Here is a 22240-nt window from a genome sequence, read left to right as displayed (position 1 = left end):
TGTCACCTCTATGTGCAAGGCAAGGGCACAAGGGCTCCTCCACGAGAGTTAAGCTGGAGCCCAAGCATCGCACTGAATTACTCCTCAGACCCACCGAGCTTTGTGAAACACAGCCAGGAAATACACAGGATGAAACAAATCTTTGGGGACATATTCCATTTTAATAAATGTTAACTTCTTCCCAGGTGGTGCCAGCGATAAAGAATCACCTGCCAATGCAGGAGACATAAGAGACTCGTGTTTGGTCTCTGGGTGGAGAAGATCCCCTGGAAAAGGGAATGGCCACCCACTCCAGTATACTTGCCTGAAGAATTCCATGGACAGAGGAGCCTGGCAGGCTACAGTCCACGGGGTCACAAAGAGTCAGCCACAAATGAGCAACTAACACACTTTTTCCAAAACATTCCTTTTGGAGGTGAACTGTTAGATTCTTGGTGAATTTGTTCGAAATGCTGAAGGAAGAGTGGGTTGGTCATGAAACTGGCAACCATCACAGATGCTGGAGCAAGTACTGCTACTGCTGCTGCTAAGCTCTCAGCAATTAGAATTTTTGCAAGTGTGCAACCTGTGATTCCAATATAAGTATTTTTAGATATTGCAGCATGTTTCCCATAGCTCAGTTAGTAAAGAATTCACCTGCAATGCAGGAGACCTTGGTTTAATTCCTGGGACGGGAAGATCCGCTGGCGAAGGGATAGGCTACCCACTCCAGTATTCTTGGGCTTCCCTTGTGGCTCAGCTGGTAAAGAATCTGCCTGCAATGCGGGAGACCTGGGTTCAATCCCTGGGCTGGGAAGATCCCTTGGAGAAGGGAAAGGCTACCCACTCCAGTATTCTGGCCTGGAGAATTCCATGGACTATAGTCCATGGGGTCACAAAGAGTCGGATATGACTGAGCCACTTTAACTTTCCCCTAAGGCTGCTGTTGCTGCTGCTGCTAAGTCACATCAGTCGTGTCCGACTTTGTGTGACCCCACAGACGACAGCCTACCAGGCTCCCCCGTCCCTGGGATTCTCCAGGCAAGAACACTGGAGTGGGTTGCCGTTTCCTTCTCCAATGCATGAAAGTGAAAAGTGAAAGTGAAGTCACTCAGTCATGTCCGACTCTTAGCGACCCCATGGACTGCAGCCTACCAGGCTCCTCCGTTCATGGGAGTTTCCAGGCAAGAGTACTGGAGTGGGTCGCCAGTGCCTTCTCCGCCCCTAAGGCTAGGGGTATCATAATATTCTCAAAGTCAAATTGATTTTTTAAAAATTTCATCAAAATGTGTACAGTATTCTAATATTTTCAGTGAGGTATAATTAATTCCGTTCCCCCAACAAAACAAAAACAAACTCCTGCAACTCTTAAGAGAATAATTCTCATACAATTATCAGTTCAGTTCAGTTCAGTTCAATCGCTCAGTCATGTCCGACTCTTTGCGACCCCATGAATCACAGCATGCCAGGCCTCCCTGTCCATCACCAACTCCCGGAGTTCACTCAAACTCATGTCCATCGAGTCGGTGATGCCATCCAGCCATCTCATTCATTTAAAAATTTAGACCTCCACACTCATACCTTAAATTATATGTGCTCAAGTTTTAAAACAAGTAGTTTCTCATATTTTACTCATGGGGATCTAAACTATTTTCTGGCAACATGGTTAATGTTTTCTGTATTTTTTTCTTATTTTGCTTTGATTCTCACTGGTTTAATTTGGTTGTTGTTGCCCAATATTAATTTTAAAAAATAGTTTGTCAGCTTTTTAAGCATAAATTCAAAGAAAGTTTAATATCAATTTGGAAAATGAAGTACATTTTAGTGAATACCAAAGTTAAAAGCTAGATAGAAATTAGATTTGGAAAGTTGTTAAAACATTCGTCTCTTTCTATGTCACCACAACTACACCATGTGAATTATTTGAAACTAATTCATAGGACATTTCTTCCATTTAGCAATAAAGATATTACTCTGTAAATCAGGTTCCCACAGTTCAATGTGATATTTAGGTAGGAATTTGATTAAGACCTGTGAATTTCAAACTCATGGACAATCTTCAATTTTCACATTCAAATATAAAGATAGCATGATTGCAAAGGGTATATGATGGAACAGTCTATTACTACAACCATGACTAAAGTATTCATTTTTTAATCATTTTAAAAAATTTAAAGAATGACAAGGAAAACAGTGTAACTTTAGCCACAAACAACATGTTCCAAGCTTAACTGACATGAAAAGTATCACCAAGCCACTGTAAGAGTATCAATATCTCTAATACAAGAGTGTGCCCTTCAGAAGCAAACCAACATAAAACAGGACCCCTTCCCCCCAAAGATCCAGTATGTTTCAGAGGCTGGGAACTCAGGTGTAAAACTTCAAGTAAAAATTGGCAGGAATTTATTCTTCTTGCATGGAGGGAAGTAGTAAGACAGAGTAACTGTGGAGCACAGAGGTTTGAAGAAGAGTAGACCTGATATTGGGGAGGATTTGGGGGAGACTGAGGACAGTGGGAGAGGATTGTGTATCTGGGATTCATGGCAAAAATAGAGATATGGAGGTCCAGTACCAGTGTGTAGGGAGGGGAGGCTAAAACACATCTGACAAGATCCCAGACACATGGCAGTCATCAATTGGTACATTATCACATTAGTTGATGATGCCCAGTCTACTGTCTTAGAAAAACTGTAATTTTCTTTTTTCCCTAATGAAAAATTGAATAATATAAGCTCAAAACACTTACTATTAGAGTACAGAATTAATTTTCTGCTACACAGGTGGTATACACGAAAAGAGAGGAACCAGGGTATAGAAAACCCGTAAAAGTGGATAATCCAAAACCACGTTAGATCTGACTTTGGTAATTATCTAATGACTAGTGTCAGCATGTTGAATTTGTTCTGATTAAGCTAATGCAATCATTAATTGTTCTTCCTTAATGTAGATGGTAGGCATGGTAGAGAAGTGGCCTAAGCAAATCAATATTTGATAAGGTAATTTGCCTTAAATCAATAAACAAAAAAGGTAACCTTATCAATCCTCAAAAAGCCCAAATTTGGTCATTTACATACAGGTGATGGAGATATGGGCCCTCCCCTGGACCAGTTACCATTCAAGTTGAATAGATATGAATCCAATTCCCTAGAGATTTTGAGTCAAGATTTAAAACATCAATTTGTCTATATAACTTAACTCTCTTCCAAGATTAATCCCAGTTTTTTTTTTCCAGAGACTGAATTTTCCAGAGACTAAATAAGGCATCCCCAATATGTACCTTATCCAGGTATGAAGTTTAAGAAAAGACTAACACAAAAGGAAGATATTAGTTTCTTATTTTGACAACTGATAACCTAAACAAGATGCTCTTCAAATACCACTGCCTGGACTTAAGAAGAAATGCCCACAAAACCATCTCACTTCTTCTTCTACCCTCATCTGTCCACTACTCTTTCCACAAACCCCTCATTCTCCAACATCCCCAAGCAGCCCTCCCCTGCCCATCCTGCTTCCTGGGATGTCATGTATTCAGGATGTGTCTGTCTTTTACACAGCACCCCAGCCCAAGCATTTCTTCCCCTCAGAAACCTATAGCTTTGTTTCAGTTTTCATTCTGTGGCCACTTTTTGCTATTTCCTGTAGATATTTATCTTTTTATGCCTTGATCGTTTGCCCTACTTTTCCCTACACACATTACATGGAAATTGCTTTTATAGCAGGGACATCCTACACCTCCAACTCAATAAATTCAACTGAGTATCCAATGTGTGTCTGGGTACAGGGCTGGATGCTTTCTCACTTGCCTTTTCGTCATCACCCACTGTCCAGCACCAGCTCAGGCACATTATATGCACTCAGTATGACACCTACTAATGAATGGGTCAGTGATCAATCAGAAATCAACAGTAACGTACTGTCTTCCAGATGAACAGACCCTAACATGCATTGTTTTCGACACACCTCATCTCTGTTTGCAGGTGAGCAGGCAAAGTCAAATAGCAAGACTTCTGGTCTAACACTGATGGTGAAAAATACCATTGGCCTCTTCAGTGTGACAACATGGATCTAACCAATATTAATTCTTGATCTTAATATTCACTGAGCAATGAAAGTGCTAGAGATTAAAGCAGCAAGGGTCTCTGTGTCAGAAGAGTTCACAGGTGGGGAAGCCCTACAAGTGCACACAAATGACACAAGCTCCGATGTGTCTGATCAGTGCGTGGATATGTGGAAAAGGTCATCCCCAAGACTCCGCAGAACCATCGGGGAAGGCTTCCCAGAAAAGAGATGTCTCACTGAAACTTGAAGGATGTCCGGGACAAGGGCAAGTGGGCATTTCAGGGAGCAGGAACAGGAAATGCAAAGGGCCAGAGATGAGGAACAGGGGGTTGTCCCAGCTGAGGTGAAGGATGAAGATATGAAGAATTGCAAGAATGGCCTGGAGCGGTGGTCAGAACCACACCCTTCGGGGCCTTGAAGACATACTACCACCCCCTCTCAGGAGGCTGACTGCCTTGAGGACAGAGCCTGTGTCTTTACACAGCCGATCCTCAGAGCGTCCTCTAATGCGTGGCACAAGGACCTCACAAAGCACCTTCTCGGGCACGTGATTCTATGCCAGCTCTGACAGAGGTGGGCACCCCTTCCCCTCTGCTCCTGTAACTTCTTTTAGAAGAGTCTTATCTTACTACCTGAGTGATTTGTTTACATATTTGCTACATTGAAGCTGTAGCTTCACAGACTGGTCTCTTCAAGGGCAGAGGCTAGGTTTAGTCACCTTAGTATTTCTAAGACTTAGAATACTGGAGACAATCCACACACTCTTGATGAATTTGATTGAACAAACTATGACTAGTCCTTATTCAAACCTGCCTTCAGAACTCTGTAACCGAGATCCTCCTACACTCTCTTTCTGTTGCTCTATAGTAGGAATTAGGAAGAAAACACAATGATTGAAGCTACCCATGGAGTCTATATTCACACACACACACACACACACACACACAACCACCTCCCCTCAAATCTGCAAACAATTCAGCACAAACATATTGACACCCACATATGTAAAAACACCCCCACACAATCTGTCAGCCTATATACCCCTAACCTCAAACAGTCTTAATTTTGTCTGTGCTAAACCCATAGCTACAAAATACTTTTCATTCTCCTACTAAATTTTCATCCTGGGACGAAAATGTCAATGCAATGTGACTTTATACTTTGGATGGGGAAAAATGTGCAAGAATATTAAGATGAGGTTAATTTGACCCTACAGACTTACTATCTCAAAGTTATTCATTTCCCAGTCACTTCATATTATGCCAATAATGCAATATTCTCATAAAATGCAAAATGTAAATTAAATTTCCATTCAGAACTTCTGGCATATCATAGGTACCTAGTTTTCCTGCAGTTATTTGGATTGTGCAATGTGCTGCAAACTAAAATGCACTAGGATTTTTTTTCTTACCCTATTATACATTTAGCATTTCTGAACCCAAGGGTTTCATGCTTAAATGTCTTTAAAAGAGACTATTCTTAAGACTAAGGGCAGAGCAGTAACAGCCAGTTGTCCTTCTATATTCATTCTCCCCTTTTTTATCATAAGAGACTCCCCAGATTTTAGCTGGGCTCCTTGCCACCCAGAATGAGGATTTCATTTCCCAACTTCTTTGCAGTTGCATGTCAACATATAACTAAGTTCTGGCCAGTAAGATGCAAGTGGAAGTGAAAAGTGCCACTCCATTTTACTTTGAAGGTTGGGACATCCTTTCCCTGTCCCACTTTCCAAATAGTTGCATGAAAACTAGATGCCTGGAAAGCAGGCCTGGGAATAGCCATCTTGAATTGCATGGATATCGGCTATTTCTTAAGGGCAGAAACCCCAGGGATGGGAACCAACAAGACAGAAGGAGTCTGGGCTTTTGACTGTTTCTCAGAAAACACCTGTCTGGGAGCCTGGACTCTTCTATGAAAGAAAAAAAAATCTTCCATCTTCTTTAAATCTCTGTTAGCTTGGGTCTCTGTCACAAATAGCTTCATTTATGTTCTTATTAATTCAAAGGGTAACAGAAACCAATGAATGAAACAATTCATGCCCCAGTGGAAAACCCACAGTACAAACCTTATTTTACATCTCAATCTCACTTTTTTTTTTTTTAATTCAGAAAGGTTGGCAGAACTTCTGAAAATGGAGTATCATGCTTGCAAGCACAGTTTAGCATAAAATACACACATAACACACTTACACTCACATACACGACTTGCAATCAGGAGACCTGGGTTCTAACCTGACTCTTCCTACTTACTATTTTCATCTTAGAAAGTTACATACTTTCTTCCTCTGCCAAATGGGGCTAATTTCTTTGGTGTTGGCCTCACAGGATTACTATGAAGTCTGAGACAGATGACATCTGGGCAAGTGCTTTGTATACTACAATAACACCATGTAAACAAAGTTATTATTAAAATATTCCCAAATAAACTTCCTTCTTTATGCAAGGTGGCTCATACCAATGCTGAGTGCCCAGACATACCATCCTGGTAAGTAAAAGGCCTGCAATCACCTGTTTCTACCTAAGATGGTTAGAGATCAGTGTTACACAGTATTACAAGCAGACCACCTCCTACGGCTAGTCTTTCATTTAATGATCAGAGATGTCACCCTAAGCCCCCACTTCTCAACTGGTTCTGTGTCACTGATTAGAAAGACAAAGTGTTTGGACCAAAGAGCAAAACTTTTTTAATAGAAAAATAGCTCAAATTCCATATACCACTAATATATGGGTATATATTTCGCCATGTCTCACATCTCATCCACTGAAATATGTTTGACTTTTTCTACTGGATACATGGATGGCAGAATCAAACCCTGATGAGATGTCTCTATTTCCCTTCCTCACATATATATATATATATATATATAGAGAGAGAGAGAGTAGGGAACCAAGTGAGAGAGAAAAACACAAAACGTTCGTATATGCAAACAGACAATAAATGTATCTTCCCTGAGAAAACATCTTGAATGATCATCCTGAGCCAAGACTTGTGGCCCAATTCTATCAATCCTCAATTGATAACGATGGTTTATAAATCCTGGGGAAACAGGCTATTGGCTAATATTTACTGAGCACTCATTATGTGCTGTCACTTCAAGGCACTAAGGGCTATTCTCTCTACTTTAATCCTCTTGACAGCCCTATGAGACACAGGCCATTATCCTCCCCCATTTTATAGATGAGAAACTGAGAGTTAAGTGCAAGTTCACCAGCTAGAAAGTGGCACAGATTTAAACCCAGGCAATCTGGACAGGGAGGCCTGGTGTGCTGTGATTCATGGGGTCGCAAAGAGTCAGACACGACTGAGCGACTGAAATGAACTGAACTGAACTGAATCTCACCTTCAGAGTCCACATGATAAGTTCTATCTCACTCTGCCTCTTATTTAAATGTCAACAGTAAAAATAAATGTTCATATTCCTTTTGGAAATATTTTCTGATAAAATAAATCTTTCAACTGGAAATAATGTCACAAATCTTTAGAGGCACCCACACAATAGCTGTTCTATATTATCTATTGAAACTAGAAGCCAGAGGTGTGAACCATCCCTCGCTCACTCCTGTCAAGTCCCATGGTCTCATCTTTAGCTCATATAATGCAGGACGTCTGTGTGGGGTAGGCAGTCAAAGTCCATACCACATATCAACTGTACCAGTGGTTTTCCATTTCATTCCCTTCACTTTCCCAAAAGAGCATCGGTTTAGCCCTAGATAAACCAAAATGGAAACCCCCAGGGCCAATCACAAGGGAGGACTTCATTCTTAACCCATACCTCTGACTTTCTGAAGGCTCTGCAAAGGTAGACGGAAGAAGCCTCCATGTTGGGCTAGTTCCTCAAACTCTTACCTTCTGGCACATCTCCCACATCTAGCCTAGAAAGCCAAAGACAGGGATCTGGAGTGTGAGTCCAGCAGGGAGACAGCGACACAATGGGGAGAGAGAATCAGGCAGTGGCCAGACCGCTTGGTCCAATTTGGAAGCCATTTATCTCATCTGGCTCACATCTGAAATGTGAGCAATCTGAATAAAGATTGCTCTAAATGTAATATACATGCTGGATATCAAAGACTTACTATGGGAAGAAATGTAAGGTGTTCGTCAATAAACGTTCATATTGATGACATGTGGAAATTAAAGTCTAGTACTAAAATTAATTAGTATAGTTAATTACTTTTTAAATAAAGTACACGTGACTTGTATTACATATTTCTATCGGACAGTGGTCTCATACACCATGTTTAAGAATCTGGACAGGATCCTAAAAACAGTGGCAGCCATTGTGAGCTGTTAAGCAGAGGCATATAGCACAATCAGATTTGAATCTTTAAAATATCACCCTGGCTACAAAATGGAGAATGGACTGCAGAAGGAAATGAGATGATGAGAGAGACCCTCCTGGATGTTCTACAACCATCTGGGAGAAAGAAGATGGTGGCTGGAACATGGATGGCACTACTCCTAGCAGCAGAGAGGCAGAGAGCTGAACAAATAAAAAACATAGTTAGAAAGTAGTGCCAACAAGCCATAAAAAAGACTGAATAAGGGGGAAACAAAAGGTTGTGTACAGGGATGCTTCCCAAGGCTCTGCTATGAATAGAGTGGGTGGGCCATTTGGTACCACCCTCTAGTAATTATACATCCAAGAAAAAACGGCCCATCCAGTCACCCCAGGGCCTCAGTGTTCTGTCTGCATGAAGTCTCCTCTGCAGGAGGCATGAATCATGGATGCTCTGAGTACTTGGGAACTAGCGCATGCTGTTCCAAAGTGCTTTCCTTCTGAAGAGCTCCCAGAAGAAGTAACTCAAGATTCTGCCAAGACAAGAATCACTTGGGAAAGCTGTAGGAAATGATGATAATTGCTGCTAAGATCAGGAAATAGGCTGAATGCAGAGCAAATGGGATGGACTGCAGTGGAGGTGCGGGGGTGGCGGTTTGCTCCTGTGCCCCTTCCTGGCTTCTTTCCTAGAAAACCCTGCAGAATATTGCAGGAGAATGGGCTCCGGAGTCAGACTCTGACTCAGAAGTCAGCTCAGCCCCTCACTAGTTGGGTACCCCTGGGCTTTCCCAGGCTTCGGTTTCTCACCACCCACCCTGGGAAGGTTCAGGGTGATCTGATTTGCACAGGACTGCCCCAAACTGGGGCTGGGACCTCCTTTCTTTTCTGCTCTTCTCCAATCCACTCAACACCCGCCACCCCCAGACCTGTCTTCACCTCTCACAGATGAAAGCACGACACCATCTCAAGAAAAGCTGGGCTGGGTGTTTTGGCATTAATCTCCTAGAGCATCCAGCACTGAGCCAGGCTGCCAGGACACGTGAGGGACACTCCTCTCAGAGCAAGCATTAGCGTGAATAATTAAGGCGAAACTCTGCTTATCAAAATAAATGAACAAAGGACGCCTCTGACATAGCAGCCACGTTTTTTTTGGTTGTTTTAGGAGACCATTTTTTCTCAGTTACTGCTCCTTGCAGTTTGATCATCTTCAGAGACCTCCCTATCAATTTGGGTGAATTAGCAAGCTTCTCCTCCATACAGAGCTGCAGCCATAAATCACCGATATGAGTATGTGTAAAATTATATAGCATGGGGCCCAGTGTAATAATAAACACATTTATATTTTATAACTGCTGTTTTCTCCACGCTCAAACCAGTTCACTGCTTGGGCCCCAAGGGCTGGGAGGCACCAGTGTCTGCCCCCCCCCAACCCCCACGCCCCGTGGGAAGCGTTCCGGCTTTGTGTGCTGGTCTCAGACCCACAATCTGCCAAATGCCAGCCGGCTCCTCTTTGTGCCGCAGGGGGGAAAGGAATCAGACCGGCTCCCAGCCCTGTGTGCAGCACAGCGGAGACACAAATGAGCAGGTGACCTTTCAAACCGTGTCAAAACGGGCCCTTGACCCAGAGACCTCAAAACTTCAGTGGTTTCACTGTCTAAATCAGCCAAGTGAAAAGACCCATGTTTGCACAATATGATTGTGTTTACACAAAGGTTTAACGCCTCAATAGAGCAAAAGCTGTTCAGTTAATTTTAATTATTGCTTTATTCTTCTCACAACAGATTAAAAAAAAAATGTTTAACAGTGAGCTCTTTGTAATTGATCCCGCAAACCTGGTGCCTATGCTTCTTCTAACTCGTGCAATGGCAGCAATGGGAAGGATGCATGAAAGGTTTTCCTTAGTTGAAAGGATTATTTCCAGTCCCTGTCACTGCTTATTTAACATTCTTTGTGGAGAAGATGGACACCAAGGAAAATCACAAAAAAAATTCAAGATCTGACTGTGGGGGAGTGGAAAAACCCACATGGGTTAGAAAGCATTCTAATGCTTAGCGGCAAATTCTAAGTAAGCAAGAGACACATATTATGTGAGGATGAGGGCCCTGCCAGTTCCAATGACTTATTAGGTTAATTCTTTGGCAGGTAGAATAAATAGAAGGGGGAAGGAAATCTGAAAATATAAAGATGCACAGGAACTCAGGATCAGACAAAGGAAAATCCACAGGCAAACAATCCGCTAAAAGCAGAGCCCTCCGGGGTCACGTGTGTTGTTCCCTCCACCTTCCAGGAATTTGTGTTTCAGTGTTGAAACCATTTCATTCTTCAGATCTCTGGAAGACAATGCAACTGCCTGTCACTCAGAGGTTCCTGTAGATCCTTAAGGCAGAATGCTAGAAAGCAGCTATTCTTCTCCAACACGTGCTCTCCTGAATACTGAGGGAAGATCGTTGCACACAGCAGCAGAATCTTCACCTGTGTTGGGATCTCTGCTGACTAGGGGATTTCTAATTCCTGTATCGACCACGTTGTTTTTCTCCTTAAGATATTTTACACATCTATAAACATCCTCCAAAAAGTGTGGCAAAAAAAAAGAGATAAACAGAATTATTTTTAACTCCATGAGGATCATACAAATAAAAATGAGAGCACAAATTATTTGTTCAAACTCCCCAAGCAAAGCCCTGGTACACCTAAGACAGCAACGTGAAACCTACACACCAAGATCTATCCGTCCACAGCTTCTCCCACCTCTTCTCTAAGGCACCTCCACTTGGATTTTCCAGTTTAGTAAGGAAAGGGGACTGCTAAAGTGCATTCTTTTAAGGGATTGGAGAGAAGTTCCTATTTATGATTTATTTCTCTCCTCAAATTTTCTTAAATATGCAACTGTATTAGTACTGAGCTATCATCTGGAGAATCAAGGCCTTGTATTTGTTGGGTTCTTCAAAATTAGCTTTATTTCTTAAAATAGGAAAAAAAAAAACACCCAAAACCCAAGATCAAAGATCGTTAAGTTCAATCAAGACCAAATATAGGACTAGATAAGACAGTCATTCAGTTTTCTTAACTATTCTAAACTTGTCATATTGGATCCAAGATAACAACTCATCAGTTACTAAGCATGTGTGTGAGACAAGAATGATGGTAAGTATTAAGCCATTTACTTTGCTGAACAACTAAACTCATTTATGTTCTGTCTGAATTTAGTCCCTTCCCTCTAGCCCCACAAAAAACCTGATTTCCAAAGGACAAATAGAATGGGGTACGCACTAGGCTTCATCACAGAAATCTTTGAAAAATCATTCTCAGAGCCACAGTTTCCTCATGTATTAAAACGGGAATGAGAACACCTCACAGGTGAATGAGGGTTAAATAAAGTGAGGTAAGTGAAAGCACCTGGTGAGCTACGATGATCCGTGTAAGTGATATCTTACTGCTCACTTCCTTGGATAAAGCAATCAAGTGCAGGCAACCACTCCCAGGCTTGGGCCCCACCTGCCTTCATCATTTCCAATCTGAGTAGGAATGTCTCAGCCTACCCTTTCTCTAGCACATCTGCTCTGGGGAGCTGACTAAATACCCACTGCCTCTTCAGGTCATCAAGATAAATCTTACTAATTCCCTACTGAACCTAAAACTAAGGTCCGATAACAACTGTGATCCAAAACATGGCACTCACCATGACCCCAGGAGGCTAGCTCACTAATCGCAATCTCTCCAAGTGGCAAGGGATAAGCTAATCTGTGTGAAAGACACAGATGTCACGTCCTCCCTACAGCCACATTCACATGTATGAGAGGAATAATGTCAGCAGTATTATCTCCAAACAGCAAGGACAATGCCACACAATTATAATAGCATATTGTCCATTGTATCTGGGGATGACACGTCTGACAATGTTATTTTCTATGCATGTGAACGCAGCTGAAAGGGCCAATGCATAATTCACATCTCCTGACAAAATGCAAGCCTGAAGTATGTGTCCATTAGATAATGCCACTTAAAATCCTTTTACCTCAGGTAGCACCTTCCTCCCTGAGAACTCAAAATGCTTCACGGTACTTTCCTCACGGCACTGGTGTGAGCCCAACAGCAAATGACAGGAAATGCACTGAGATAGCACACACCAGTGCAATACAGTTTTCCCAGTAAAATTCTGGTCTGACTAAAAATCTTTATTCTCAGCCTTATTTCTGCCCTAACAATCAACCTTCTTTCTGACAATAAGGAAGCAATTGTTACAATCTGGCGAGACTGCTGTACATAAGAGGGACAGGTAGACATCGATCGTTAGTGCCTGGTCAGATGGACCCATTTCCTGGCTAAAAGCTTCTCTTCCACCTACCAGCCTGGCAGCCCATGTGATTTAAACCCCTGCCTCAGCAAAATCTCAAATTATTCCAGGTCAGAAGCCTTCAGCAAGAAAGGAGAGGATGTCGCCTGTGAGCAGCTACAATAATGAATGTTAATTCAAGGAAGTTAAGCATTGGGTAGAGGTGGAGAGACTTCCCTCAGATCGTAAGAGGGGGACAGCACATCTTCTAAGACCCAAAAGAAATAATTACACAATAGTCACATTTAGTCGATTTTTAAAAGAGCACAAAAGGGGGACTTCCCTGACAGACCAGTGGTCAGGGTTTCGCTTTCCAATGTAGGGGGTGCAAATTCGATCCCTGGTTGGGGAGCTAAGATCGCACATGCCTCTTGGCTAAAAAAACCAAACCACAAAACAGAAGCAATATTTTAACAAATTCAATCAAGACTTTAAAAAATGGTCCACATCAAAAAAAAAAAAAAAAGCACAAAAGGGAAGGCAAGACCTGGTCAGTAATCTTAAAAGGATGAAGAAATATTTTGCAAGTGGTGCAGAGGAGCTCAAAGAGAAGAAGCGAAGGCTAGCTAAAGTTGCGTGAGGCCAGGGTTTCTCAATCTCAGCCCTGTGGACACTTGGGGCCCAGTGAGGGTCTGCTGTGGAAGCTGTCCTGTGTACTGAATTGCACTGTGTAGTGGACTGACCAGCATCCCTGCCCTCCATTACCAGAAGCCAGTAGCAACCCCCTCCTCCTCAAAGATGTGAAAACCCAAAGTATCTTCAGACATTGTCCAATGTCCCCAGAGGCGGAAAATGGGCCCAAGTTGAGAATCACAGCATTAGGCAACTAATGATCTCATATTTGGGGATAGTGGCTGGGCTGAAAGGCTTGTTCTCACACATAACGGCCGGCCTCTTTAGCCACTGAGTTTCGTACGTGCTCAGTTGCGTCTGACTCTTTGAGACCCCTTGGACTGTAGCCCACCAGGCTCAAGCCAAGACTACTGGAGTGGGTTGCCATTTTCTACTTCAGGGGATCTTCCCGACCCTGGGATGGAATCTGCCTCTCTTATGTCTCCTTCATTGCGGGCAGATCCTTTACCACACTGCACCACCTTGGAAGCAAACCACTGAAGAGAAGGTCCCAATATCCACCCTTGAACAGTCATGGGACTTTCATGTTCCTGCCGGAACCTCATTAGCTTCTCAAGTTCATGGAGGGTTAGGGAAGGCTGGCCAAGTGGATCAGCTCCTGTGGTGAGAAGGCAGCCATGTGAGGCAGTGGGCACCGGGTGTCCAGCTGAAGGGTGGAGGGGGACTGACACTAGCTCTGCCACCCAAGTACAGGTTACACCTGTTCCACGGAAGGGCACCTTTTTCTGATTCTCACAAAAGCAAGATCTGGGACAGCAGCAGCTCTGCTGGGTGGCTAGCAGCCATCGGATTCCTCTTCTCCAGGTCTGTCAACTGATGCACCTCATACAGGAATTAATATTGTATGCAGATGAGAATTAGCAAAGCCAGGGTGTTTTGTGATTGAGGAAAATGCAAAGTTTGAAATAGCTTTGTGGAATATCTCCTTCCCTCAACCCCCCAAAGCATGCTTATGTGTGTTGGTATGTGTGTGTGTGTGTGTGCTAAATCGCTTCAGTCATGTCCAACTCTGTGCGATCCCATTGACTGCAGCCCTCCAGGCTCCCGTCTATAGGATTCTTCAGGCAAGAATACTGGAGTGGGTTGCCATGCCCTCCTCCAGGGATCCTCCTGACCTACGGATTGAACCCGCATCTCCTCTATCTGCTGCACTGGAGGTGGATTCTTTACCCGCTGAGCCATGGGGGAAGCCCTAAGAACTATAAACACTGCACTCTTCTCTCCATCATCTTTGTGTGAGGCCTTCTACCTATTTTAAGGATAATTTGAGCAGAAATGATTCCATAGAGTCTGGTCTGATCTACTAGTGACAGGGTTGCTGCTCAGAATAGAGCTTCTCTTGCTTCAGTTTCAACAGTGGAGGGTAGATCTCATTAGTATGGGAAGCCAGTATCAGCCATTAGCGCCGAGTAAGAGTTGCCTTTGCTAACTATTTCTGTGCACAGTCACACAACATGCTCTGAGTTTTCTCAATAAAACAGCTCCTTCCCAGGGGGACAAAGTTGCCTCTTCAAGAGGCCTCAATTTGCATACACTTTCTCAACCATTTAAAGTGAAACCTCCTTGAGGCATCGCTTCACTTCTGAAGAATCTTCCTTCCCACACTTCCAGGGAGAATTTCAATAATGATGAAATAGAAACCTCTACTTAGATAGGAAATGCAATGATATGGAAAGTAATTACACATTAAAAAAAAAATCACAAAACTGACTCTAGTCAGTTTACTTTGCACCACATTTGTTTGCTTCCTATAAGGAAAGACAAATAAGGTACACAAACATATTTATTTCTATGTAGATGTAATGTATCAGCAAAAAGCACTTAGGACATGTGCTGCACATATCAGACGAATGATATCCATAATGGAAAGTCACAGGTCTAGAAGCTTCTCTCTACTCCTTCTTCATGAATAAAACAGTTGGGAAAATCCTATAGTTGCTTTTGGTCCATTTGATTTCTTACTTTAAACTCTGTGTGATATCAAGAAGAATGGCTATAAAAAATTTGGTCCATTTAAGAGAGAAAGCGGCACTCTCCTTAAGATGTTAAAGATGCTGCTTTGTTACTAAGTTAGGAAAGTTCATGTTTGCACAAATTCTATTAGTGCCCATATCAACTATAGATGTGTAATGACTTGTCAATTCTTTCTTAAGAAGATCAAATCCATCATTGAAGTAATAAGTCTTCAAATGTCTTCGTTTCTTTTAAACGATATTCAAAAGGTAAGCAGAAGAAAGACTTCAAGATTCTAATGTGTTTTCACAGCAAAAGGATTTAGTTGAGAAAGCAGGCTGAGGGGACGCAGGTGCCAGACACTGTGTAGAATTTGCACTTATGCTCCATTAATTGCCAGCATATCTTCCTTTCCCTTTTACCTCCCTTCCCCCCATTAAATCCCTTTGGAAAACAGCAGAGCAGCAGGCCCAGACTGGTACCCAGCAGCAACACCAGGAGCAGAAGTAGCCAATTAGCCTCCAGAATACAAAGAGGGAGAAAAAAATTGATGCAGTTACCTAGCAACCAGAAGGAGCAGAAACAGCTGTGTAGCAGGCCCAGGCTGGTACCCAGGCAGAAAAAGGATAGCCAATTAGCACACTGTATTTAATGCTGATGTGGTTTCCTAGTAACAGGCTGTACGAGTCAGTCTGTTGCATTTTCTCCCTCCTTTCCTCACATTTTCCTCAATCATGCACAGTATTACTATTTGCCCTAATTACTGTTTCTGCACTGCTTCAAGCAGCCATTATTTTGTCCCCAGAGAAATTGGAAGAACTCAGAAAAAAATCTTCTGTAATGACAGTATTTAGTTTCAAATTCAGATTAGCTGTAAGCCTTGAGACACTAAACAACAACAACAAAGAACGTAAAAAACAAAAAAGCCAGCAAATCGCCTTCTGCCTAAGTTCTTAAGTAACCTATGGTACCTTTTCTTCATGCTAATATTTACATGTGAGTGAAGCAAAAAACATTTAATAATGCATACCATCATTCTGCCACACACTACATTTTCGAATAGGTTGAATCCTCTGTGAACTTGAATTTATTCATATTGATTTTCTGACACTCTCTCCTGAGCATGAGAAACATAAAATGTCTTATTACCTATATCAGAGAAGGGAGATGTATCTTTTGTTGCTCTTTTTAAAATACCGATACTGGATTCAATAAGCTCGTGACCAACTGAGAATTCGACATAAGGAATCATTCTTTCCTTGCTACAATAGAAGTGGAGTACCGATGAAGAGTGTGTATACTGCAGTAAGGGGATTCAAACACCATGTGTAGGTTCATAATCACACTAATGAATTCCAGTGAGGTGACGTTAAACCACACGAACATACAAAATGAAGATAGAGAATGTTTAAACATGCCTGCTGCACCACTACTCTAAAACATTTTCTACTGCATGCTGCGCCTCTTATAAACTAGGACATGTCGTGGCATCAACCGTTTTCCTGGGTTTTAGTCATCAGGGCACAGTTTATGTAAGTCTACGTTTTATTTAAGGCATCCATTAGACTCCTAGAACCTCTCTCATGTAACAGTGTCTTCTTAGAACCAGCTATCTTCCTTCTTACAAAATTCTCCTGTTATGAACACTGCAAAGGGTCCAGAAGAAGATGTTAGACACTGTAACACACTTAACTGGGCAATGCTCTCCCGTGAAGGAAAAGAACCTTCCCCACTGAGGACAGTGTTTGGCTTCCTGCCCACCACCAAAGGATTGATGGCTTTTGTCAGCTCTAGCTCACTAGTGAAATGGTTGAAATTATTCTATCCCAATAAATTTGGGATTTTTAAAAATTTCACCTTGTTTGCTTGACAACAGTATGCAAAATGCTGAACTCCATAAATTAAATGTCAAACCTGTTTCCTAAAACAGGGAATTTTCACTTTACTGAATTCCATAAATTTAATGTCAATTTCAGTAATGGAGAGAAGATACACTCTAAAAGAAACAACAAAAGAAGTCTAAAGTATATGTCTGCTGAAATCAGATGAGTGACTTACAGAAAATGAAGTTTAAATTATAAGTTCTATTTATTTTGCAAATAAAATAAAAGGAATCTAACCTGAATGCAGATAACTTTTGAAGGGAAGAAAGGAAAAGACCCAAGGCCCAAAAAGGAAGAACATCTGCCAAGCAGGCCTCGTTTAAGACAAAGCCGGACCTAGGCTCCATAAGGAACTAGTAATGGTGTGCCCTAGACTTCTACCTCTAAAACCTTATTGGGTCCAATCCTGCATCTGTGCCCGACTCACCTACCTCAATAAGCATAGATGGTAAAGGAGGAGACAAAGTGAAGAGAAATATGGGACAGACCGCAGAAAGCGTATTCTCTCTGCAGACACCCTTAAATAATTTAAATGGGCTGACCTCCATTACATAAGCTAGTCAGGTCCTTACACTGGCAACCAAATATGGGGACACTGCAGAAATGGGGAGTGACTCTGTCACTGGTGGCCCAAATAACCAGCACATTAAAAAGCCACTACCTTTTGATTATTTTGAATGGTCTTGCTTCTATTAACATTCAATATATTACTTTTTAAAATGGCTGAAAATAGGTTACTCTTAGAAAATGTAGAATATCTGGTAGCAGGGGGAAGGGAACGAGTGGGAAGCAGAGAATGCTGCTCCAGCTTCTAACAGCTCCCCCATCTTGTCTGCCTACTTGCCTGCAGATTCCTGAAATTCCATGAAGAGGCTCCTAGAATTGAAGAATAAAAAAGTAGTAAAAAGATTTCTTATTTTTATTTTATAAAATACTGGTTAATGGATATGTAATCTATCAATCAATAGTGTACCAAATCCTTTCTGATGTAAAGGAGGGTGTTGCTGTGCTCAGTCCTGTCCCACTCCTTGTGACCCCATGGACTGTAGCCTTTCCAGGCTCCTCTGTCCATGGGATTTTCCAGGCAAGAATACTGGAGTGAGTTGTCATTTCCTCCTCCAGGGGATCTTCCCGACCCAGGGATTGAACCCTAGTCTCTTGAGTCTCCTGCATTGGCCGGCGGGATTCTTTATCACTGAGCCTCCTGGTAAGTCCCAAAGAGGTCAAAGGAAGGCCAAAAAGGCAGGAAGTGACTCAGTATAGGAAAGCATCAAATATAAGATTCTCGGGCGGGGCATAAAGAAGGAAGGAACTGAAATTTTTAGGAAACAGGTTTGCCCAAGGCCATCGAGTTCATTAGTGTGGGGACAAACTGAAACTGCCTTGTTGGAAATGGCCAGACCCTCTTTATTTGGTACCTGAAGAGTCTGGCTTTGAGTCCCACTATACATATAACCAAAGTAGCCTGGACTCCCAGAGCTCCATTTGCTGCCCAGAATTAGCTTCTTTATATGAAAAGCTTATTTCCTCATGATCTATTTATGGGGCTTCAGCTATTTCTACAGAATTGAAAATGTGTATTTTTCAAAGAAAGACATATCATTTAACAAATTATTTTTTCATCTGTCCTTGTATTTCAACTAATTTTTTTCAAAAGGATTATTCCAAAGTTTAAGAAAAAAAAGGTTTTGGTTTTATTACACATGACTTTCTTAAGCTCCCCTTGGTTTCCTGATTCAAACAGAATCACTCCACTACTGTTTCAGGTTCAGGAGACAGAAGTACTGCTTATCACCAATTGATTTTAACAATATTCTCTTCACCTGCAGTCTTTACAAAGGCTCTATTTAACTTTCTTCCAACCTCTCACTATAATATATACAGGATAACCCTGATGATCATGGTTATTAATACTCATATTAGCAACAACTTCTATACATTATTTATTTATTAAAGGGAACACTTTAAGTTGGCCTTCCCGATGCCAAGCCATCATCGGCACAGACTTCTCGTGACCCTCTTTTCCTCTTCTCAAGCAAACAGAGCTGGTCTACCTTTTAAATCTTATAATTTAAAACATTCCATTACTTCCACAGCCTTTTCTAAAATGAGGTCCCTCTTTTCCCGTTTCCTACCTCCCAACCCCAATCCATGCTCTCTTTTGAAATCAGGTTCTAAATATTATATTTAGACTTTATGAAACTATATCAGGCTTTTGCATCAAAAAATGAGGTTCTCAGAGATGGGGAAGGAATAGTGTTTAGTACAATGAGTGTTCCATAAATACTGTCTACGATGCAGTATTTATTTCACGGTTTTTCCTTTCTCTTCAATTCTTATTTTAACATGTTTATTTACTTTGTGACTATCAATTATCCATTAAAAGGACATCTGGAATAGGCATCCTACAAAGCCTATGTTTATTACCATATTATAATAATAAATTAATGTGTTTGTTGTGTATATGCTGAGTTTAAGCCATTTGACTCAATATATGTTTACCTAAATTTATCTTCATATTTAAAAAGTATGAAGATTTAGCATATTGCTAAATCATCATATGGTGAAGCTCTAAGATTTTCCCATCAATTGTTTTCCACCACCTTATTCACACCCCTTCTTTCAAACTCTTTCTCCTAAGCCCCTGAATATGCTAAATCCAAACTATCAAACCCTCCTATTAAACTCTCTCCACCTTGTGAACTGAACAGTTAACCCTTGTGCTAGTTTCCACCCCATAATAGGGGTTTAATGAGTTTCTGCCTCAACACATGAATAAACTTCATTAGCAGCCATGTGTCTCAGCATATTAAAGGCCTTTTAATGTCTTAAAATTGCCCTATTTCAGTTGCTATTGTATAAATTCAAAGAATTCTTATCTATAGCGCTGAGGAGGTTGAAAGTGGTCGATGGGCCCCCTACAGTTCCAGACTGAGGTATTTAATTTTATCCTGCTGATATGCCTGACCTTGAATTAGGGCTTCTATTTATATAAATTAGTGTATTATCACATTGGCATAATTTTAAAAAACAGCATCAATAAAAAACACCCTTTCCAGAGGAAAAAAGTGACTTTGTATCTCAGAATCATCCATGCTATTTCTGACCACTGACAGGAGCCCTAATCTCATTTAATGCCTTTAGCCTTCCTTAGCTGAACGGCCCTTCCTGTCTTAACTGCTGGTTATTCCATGGCACAGCACCTGAAATCTACGGGCACTTAATACCTGATTGTAAGATGGCTGAGTGAACAAAGTAAGAATACTACTAAACTGTATTAATACTAAATAGAATGCAAGCTTAAGGGACATGGGACAAATTTTAATTTAGTGGCAGGTTGTATAGCCTGGGTTAAGGTAATACCTGATTGTAAGATGGCTGAGTGAACAAAGTAAGAATACTACTAAACTGTATTAATACTAAATAGAATGCAAGCTTAAGGGACATGGGACAAATTTTAATTTAGTGGCAGGTTGTTATAGCCTGGGTTAAGGTATTTACATAGTTTTGGTCCTCAGTTTTCCCTATAGGTGATAATGCTTGTTTATATTATTTCATATGAATAGAGTACTAACATTTATCATTTTAATGAGTGAATTGAGAATGTTATAAGAGTCTCTTTACTACTAAAGTAAAAAAAAAAATGATTTCATAGTAATGACCATAATAATAGTAACTATTGCAGTAACAATAATGGGACTGGAAACGGAAGATCATTGCTTCGTAATTTCCTTGTTCTGGTTCTTAGTCACTTGATGAGGCAATATGTTTAAGGATCCTCCCAGTTCTTATCTGTTTAGAAGATACTTAAAGTAGTTTCACTGTCAATTTGTATTTAAACTGTAAGTTTCTCATTTCCTCTAAATAATGGGTTATTAAGAAAAATATCTAAATGGACAGCATTTCCCCTTATGACTTAGCAAAGAAGTTAAAAGCTCAAAATGGAGAAACAAAATCAAACAGGATTTGATTTAAATCCTGGCCCAACCACCTAGGAGCTGTGTGATATTTGGCAAGTTACTTGACCTCTCCTGGTCTCATTTTTCTCATCTGTGAAATGAGAATAGTACCAGTGTCATTAGATTAATATGGCTTAAAGGGTTATATTTGTAAAAAACTTCCGTTTAGAAAAAAGACAAAATGGAGTCATTTGTGCTAAGCCCTGTATCATCAAACCAAGACTTAATACCTAACTTAAGTACAGTTTCCTAAAGGAAATCAGCCCTGAATATTCACTGGAAGGACTGATGCTGAAGCTCTAATACTCTGGCCTCCTGATGCGAAGAACATGAAGCTGAAAAAGACCACGAAGCTGGGAAAGATTGAGGGCAGGAGAAGAAGAGAATGAGACGAATGAGACAGAGGATGAGATGGCTGGATGCCATCACCAACTCAATGGACATGAGCTTGAGCAAGCTCCAGGAGACGGTGAAGGACAGGGGGGGCTGGCGTGCTGCAGTCAGCAGGGTCGCAAAGAGTTGGACACAGAGCAACTGAATAACAGCCACCACAAAGTACAGTCTCATCCCCCTTAGAGAGTGAAATCTCAGTCAGTCTGGAGTTACCTGGTGAGCACTAGTGAGGTCGTCCGCCCGACAGACCCCCGCCGTCTCCTGCAAGGAAGATGACCTTGCCAAAACAATCAGCTCTTTGCTGCTGTAACTTCCTTGTCCTGCTATCTTCTGCCTATAAAAGTCTCACGTTTCGCTCAGCTCTTCAGAGCTCCTATTTGCTAGATGGGATGCCACTCAATTCAAGAATCACTGAATAAAGCCAATAAGATCGTAAATTTACTCAGTTGAATTTTTTAAAAATACAAATTTGGGGGCAGTGGTGGGATCCAGCGGAAACTTCAGCCAGTTTCAGAGAATGAGAAACACAGGTGCTGGTACCTGTAAACTTTGAGTTCTTTATCTTTCTTATCATTTCCAAGGGCTTTGGTAAGTTCCTCTGGGCTCTGAGGTCCACTCTCTTTGCGTTGAGCTCCTGATCTAATTCACTTTCCAGACTAGGGTTAATGGGCCAGTCTAAACTGACAGGGGGCTTCTCCGGCGGCTCAGCTGGTAAAGAAGTGAAGCGAAAGTTGCTCAGTCATGTAACCCCAGGGACTATACAGTCCATGGA

At 41.5% G+C, this 22240-nt stretch overlaps 1 protein-coding gene across 5 annotated transcripts in view; it reads right to left on the bottom strand.

Moving 5' to 3' along the window:
* The window catches only part of KLF7 (KLF transcription factor 7), a 98794-nt gene that overhangs the window by 17596 nt on the left and 58958 nt on the right, over positions 1-22240 (bottom strand). The window contains exon 3 of one of the 5 annotated variants that reach the window (XM_088828047.1): positions 1153-10869. The exons of the other annotated variants lie outside the window; for them this stretch is intronic. Within the exon in view, the coding sequence (XP_088684173.1) occupies positions 10862-10869 (8 nt within the window). The 3' untranslated portion in view covers positions 1153-10861. Of the gene's footprint in view, positions 1-1152; positions 10870-22240 lie in introns of those variants that run through there. 5 annotated transcript variants of the gene reach the window in all.

The sequence above is a fragment of the Moschus berezovskii genome, chromosome 2 (assembly GCF_049115385.1).
Source record: "Moschus berezovskii isolate FMDL1 chromosome 2, NW_MosBer_1.0, whole genome shotgun sequence".
Taxonomy (NCBI): Eukaryota; Metazoa; Chordata; class Mammalia; order Artiodactyla; family Moschidae; genus Moschus; species Moschus berezovskii.
The sequence above is the reverse complement of the archived record's forward strand: the minus strand, read 5'-3'. Positions and strand labels throughout refer to the sequence as shown.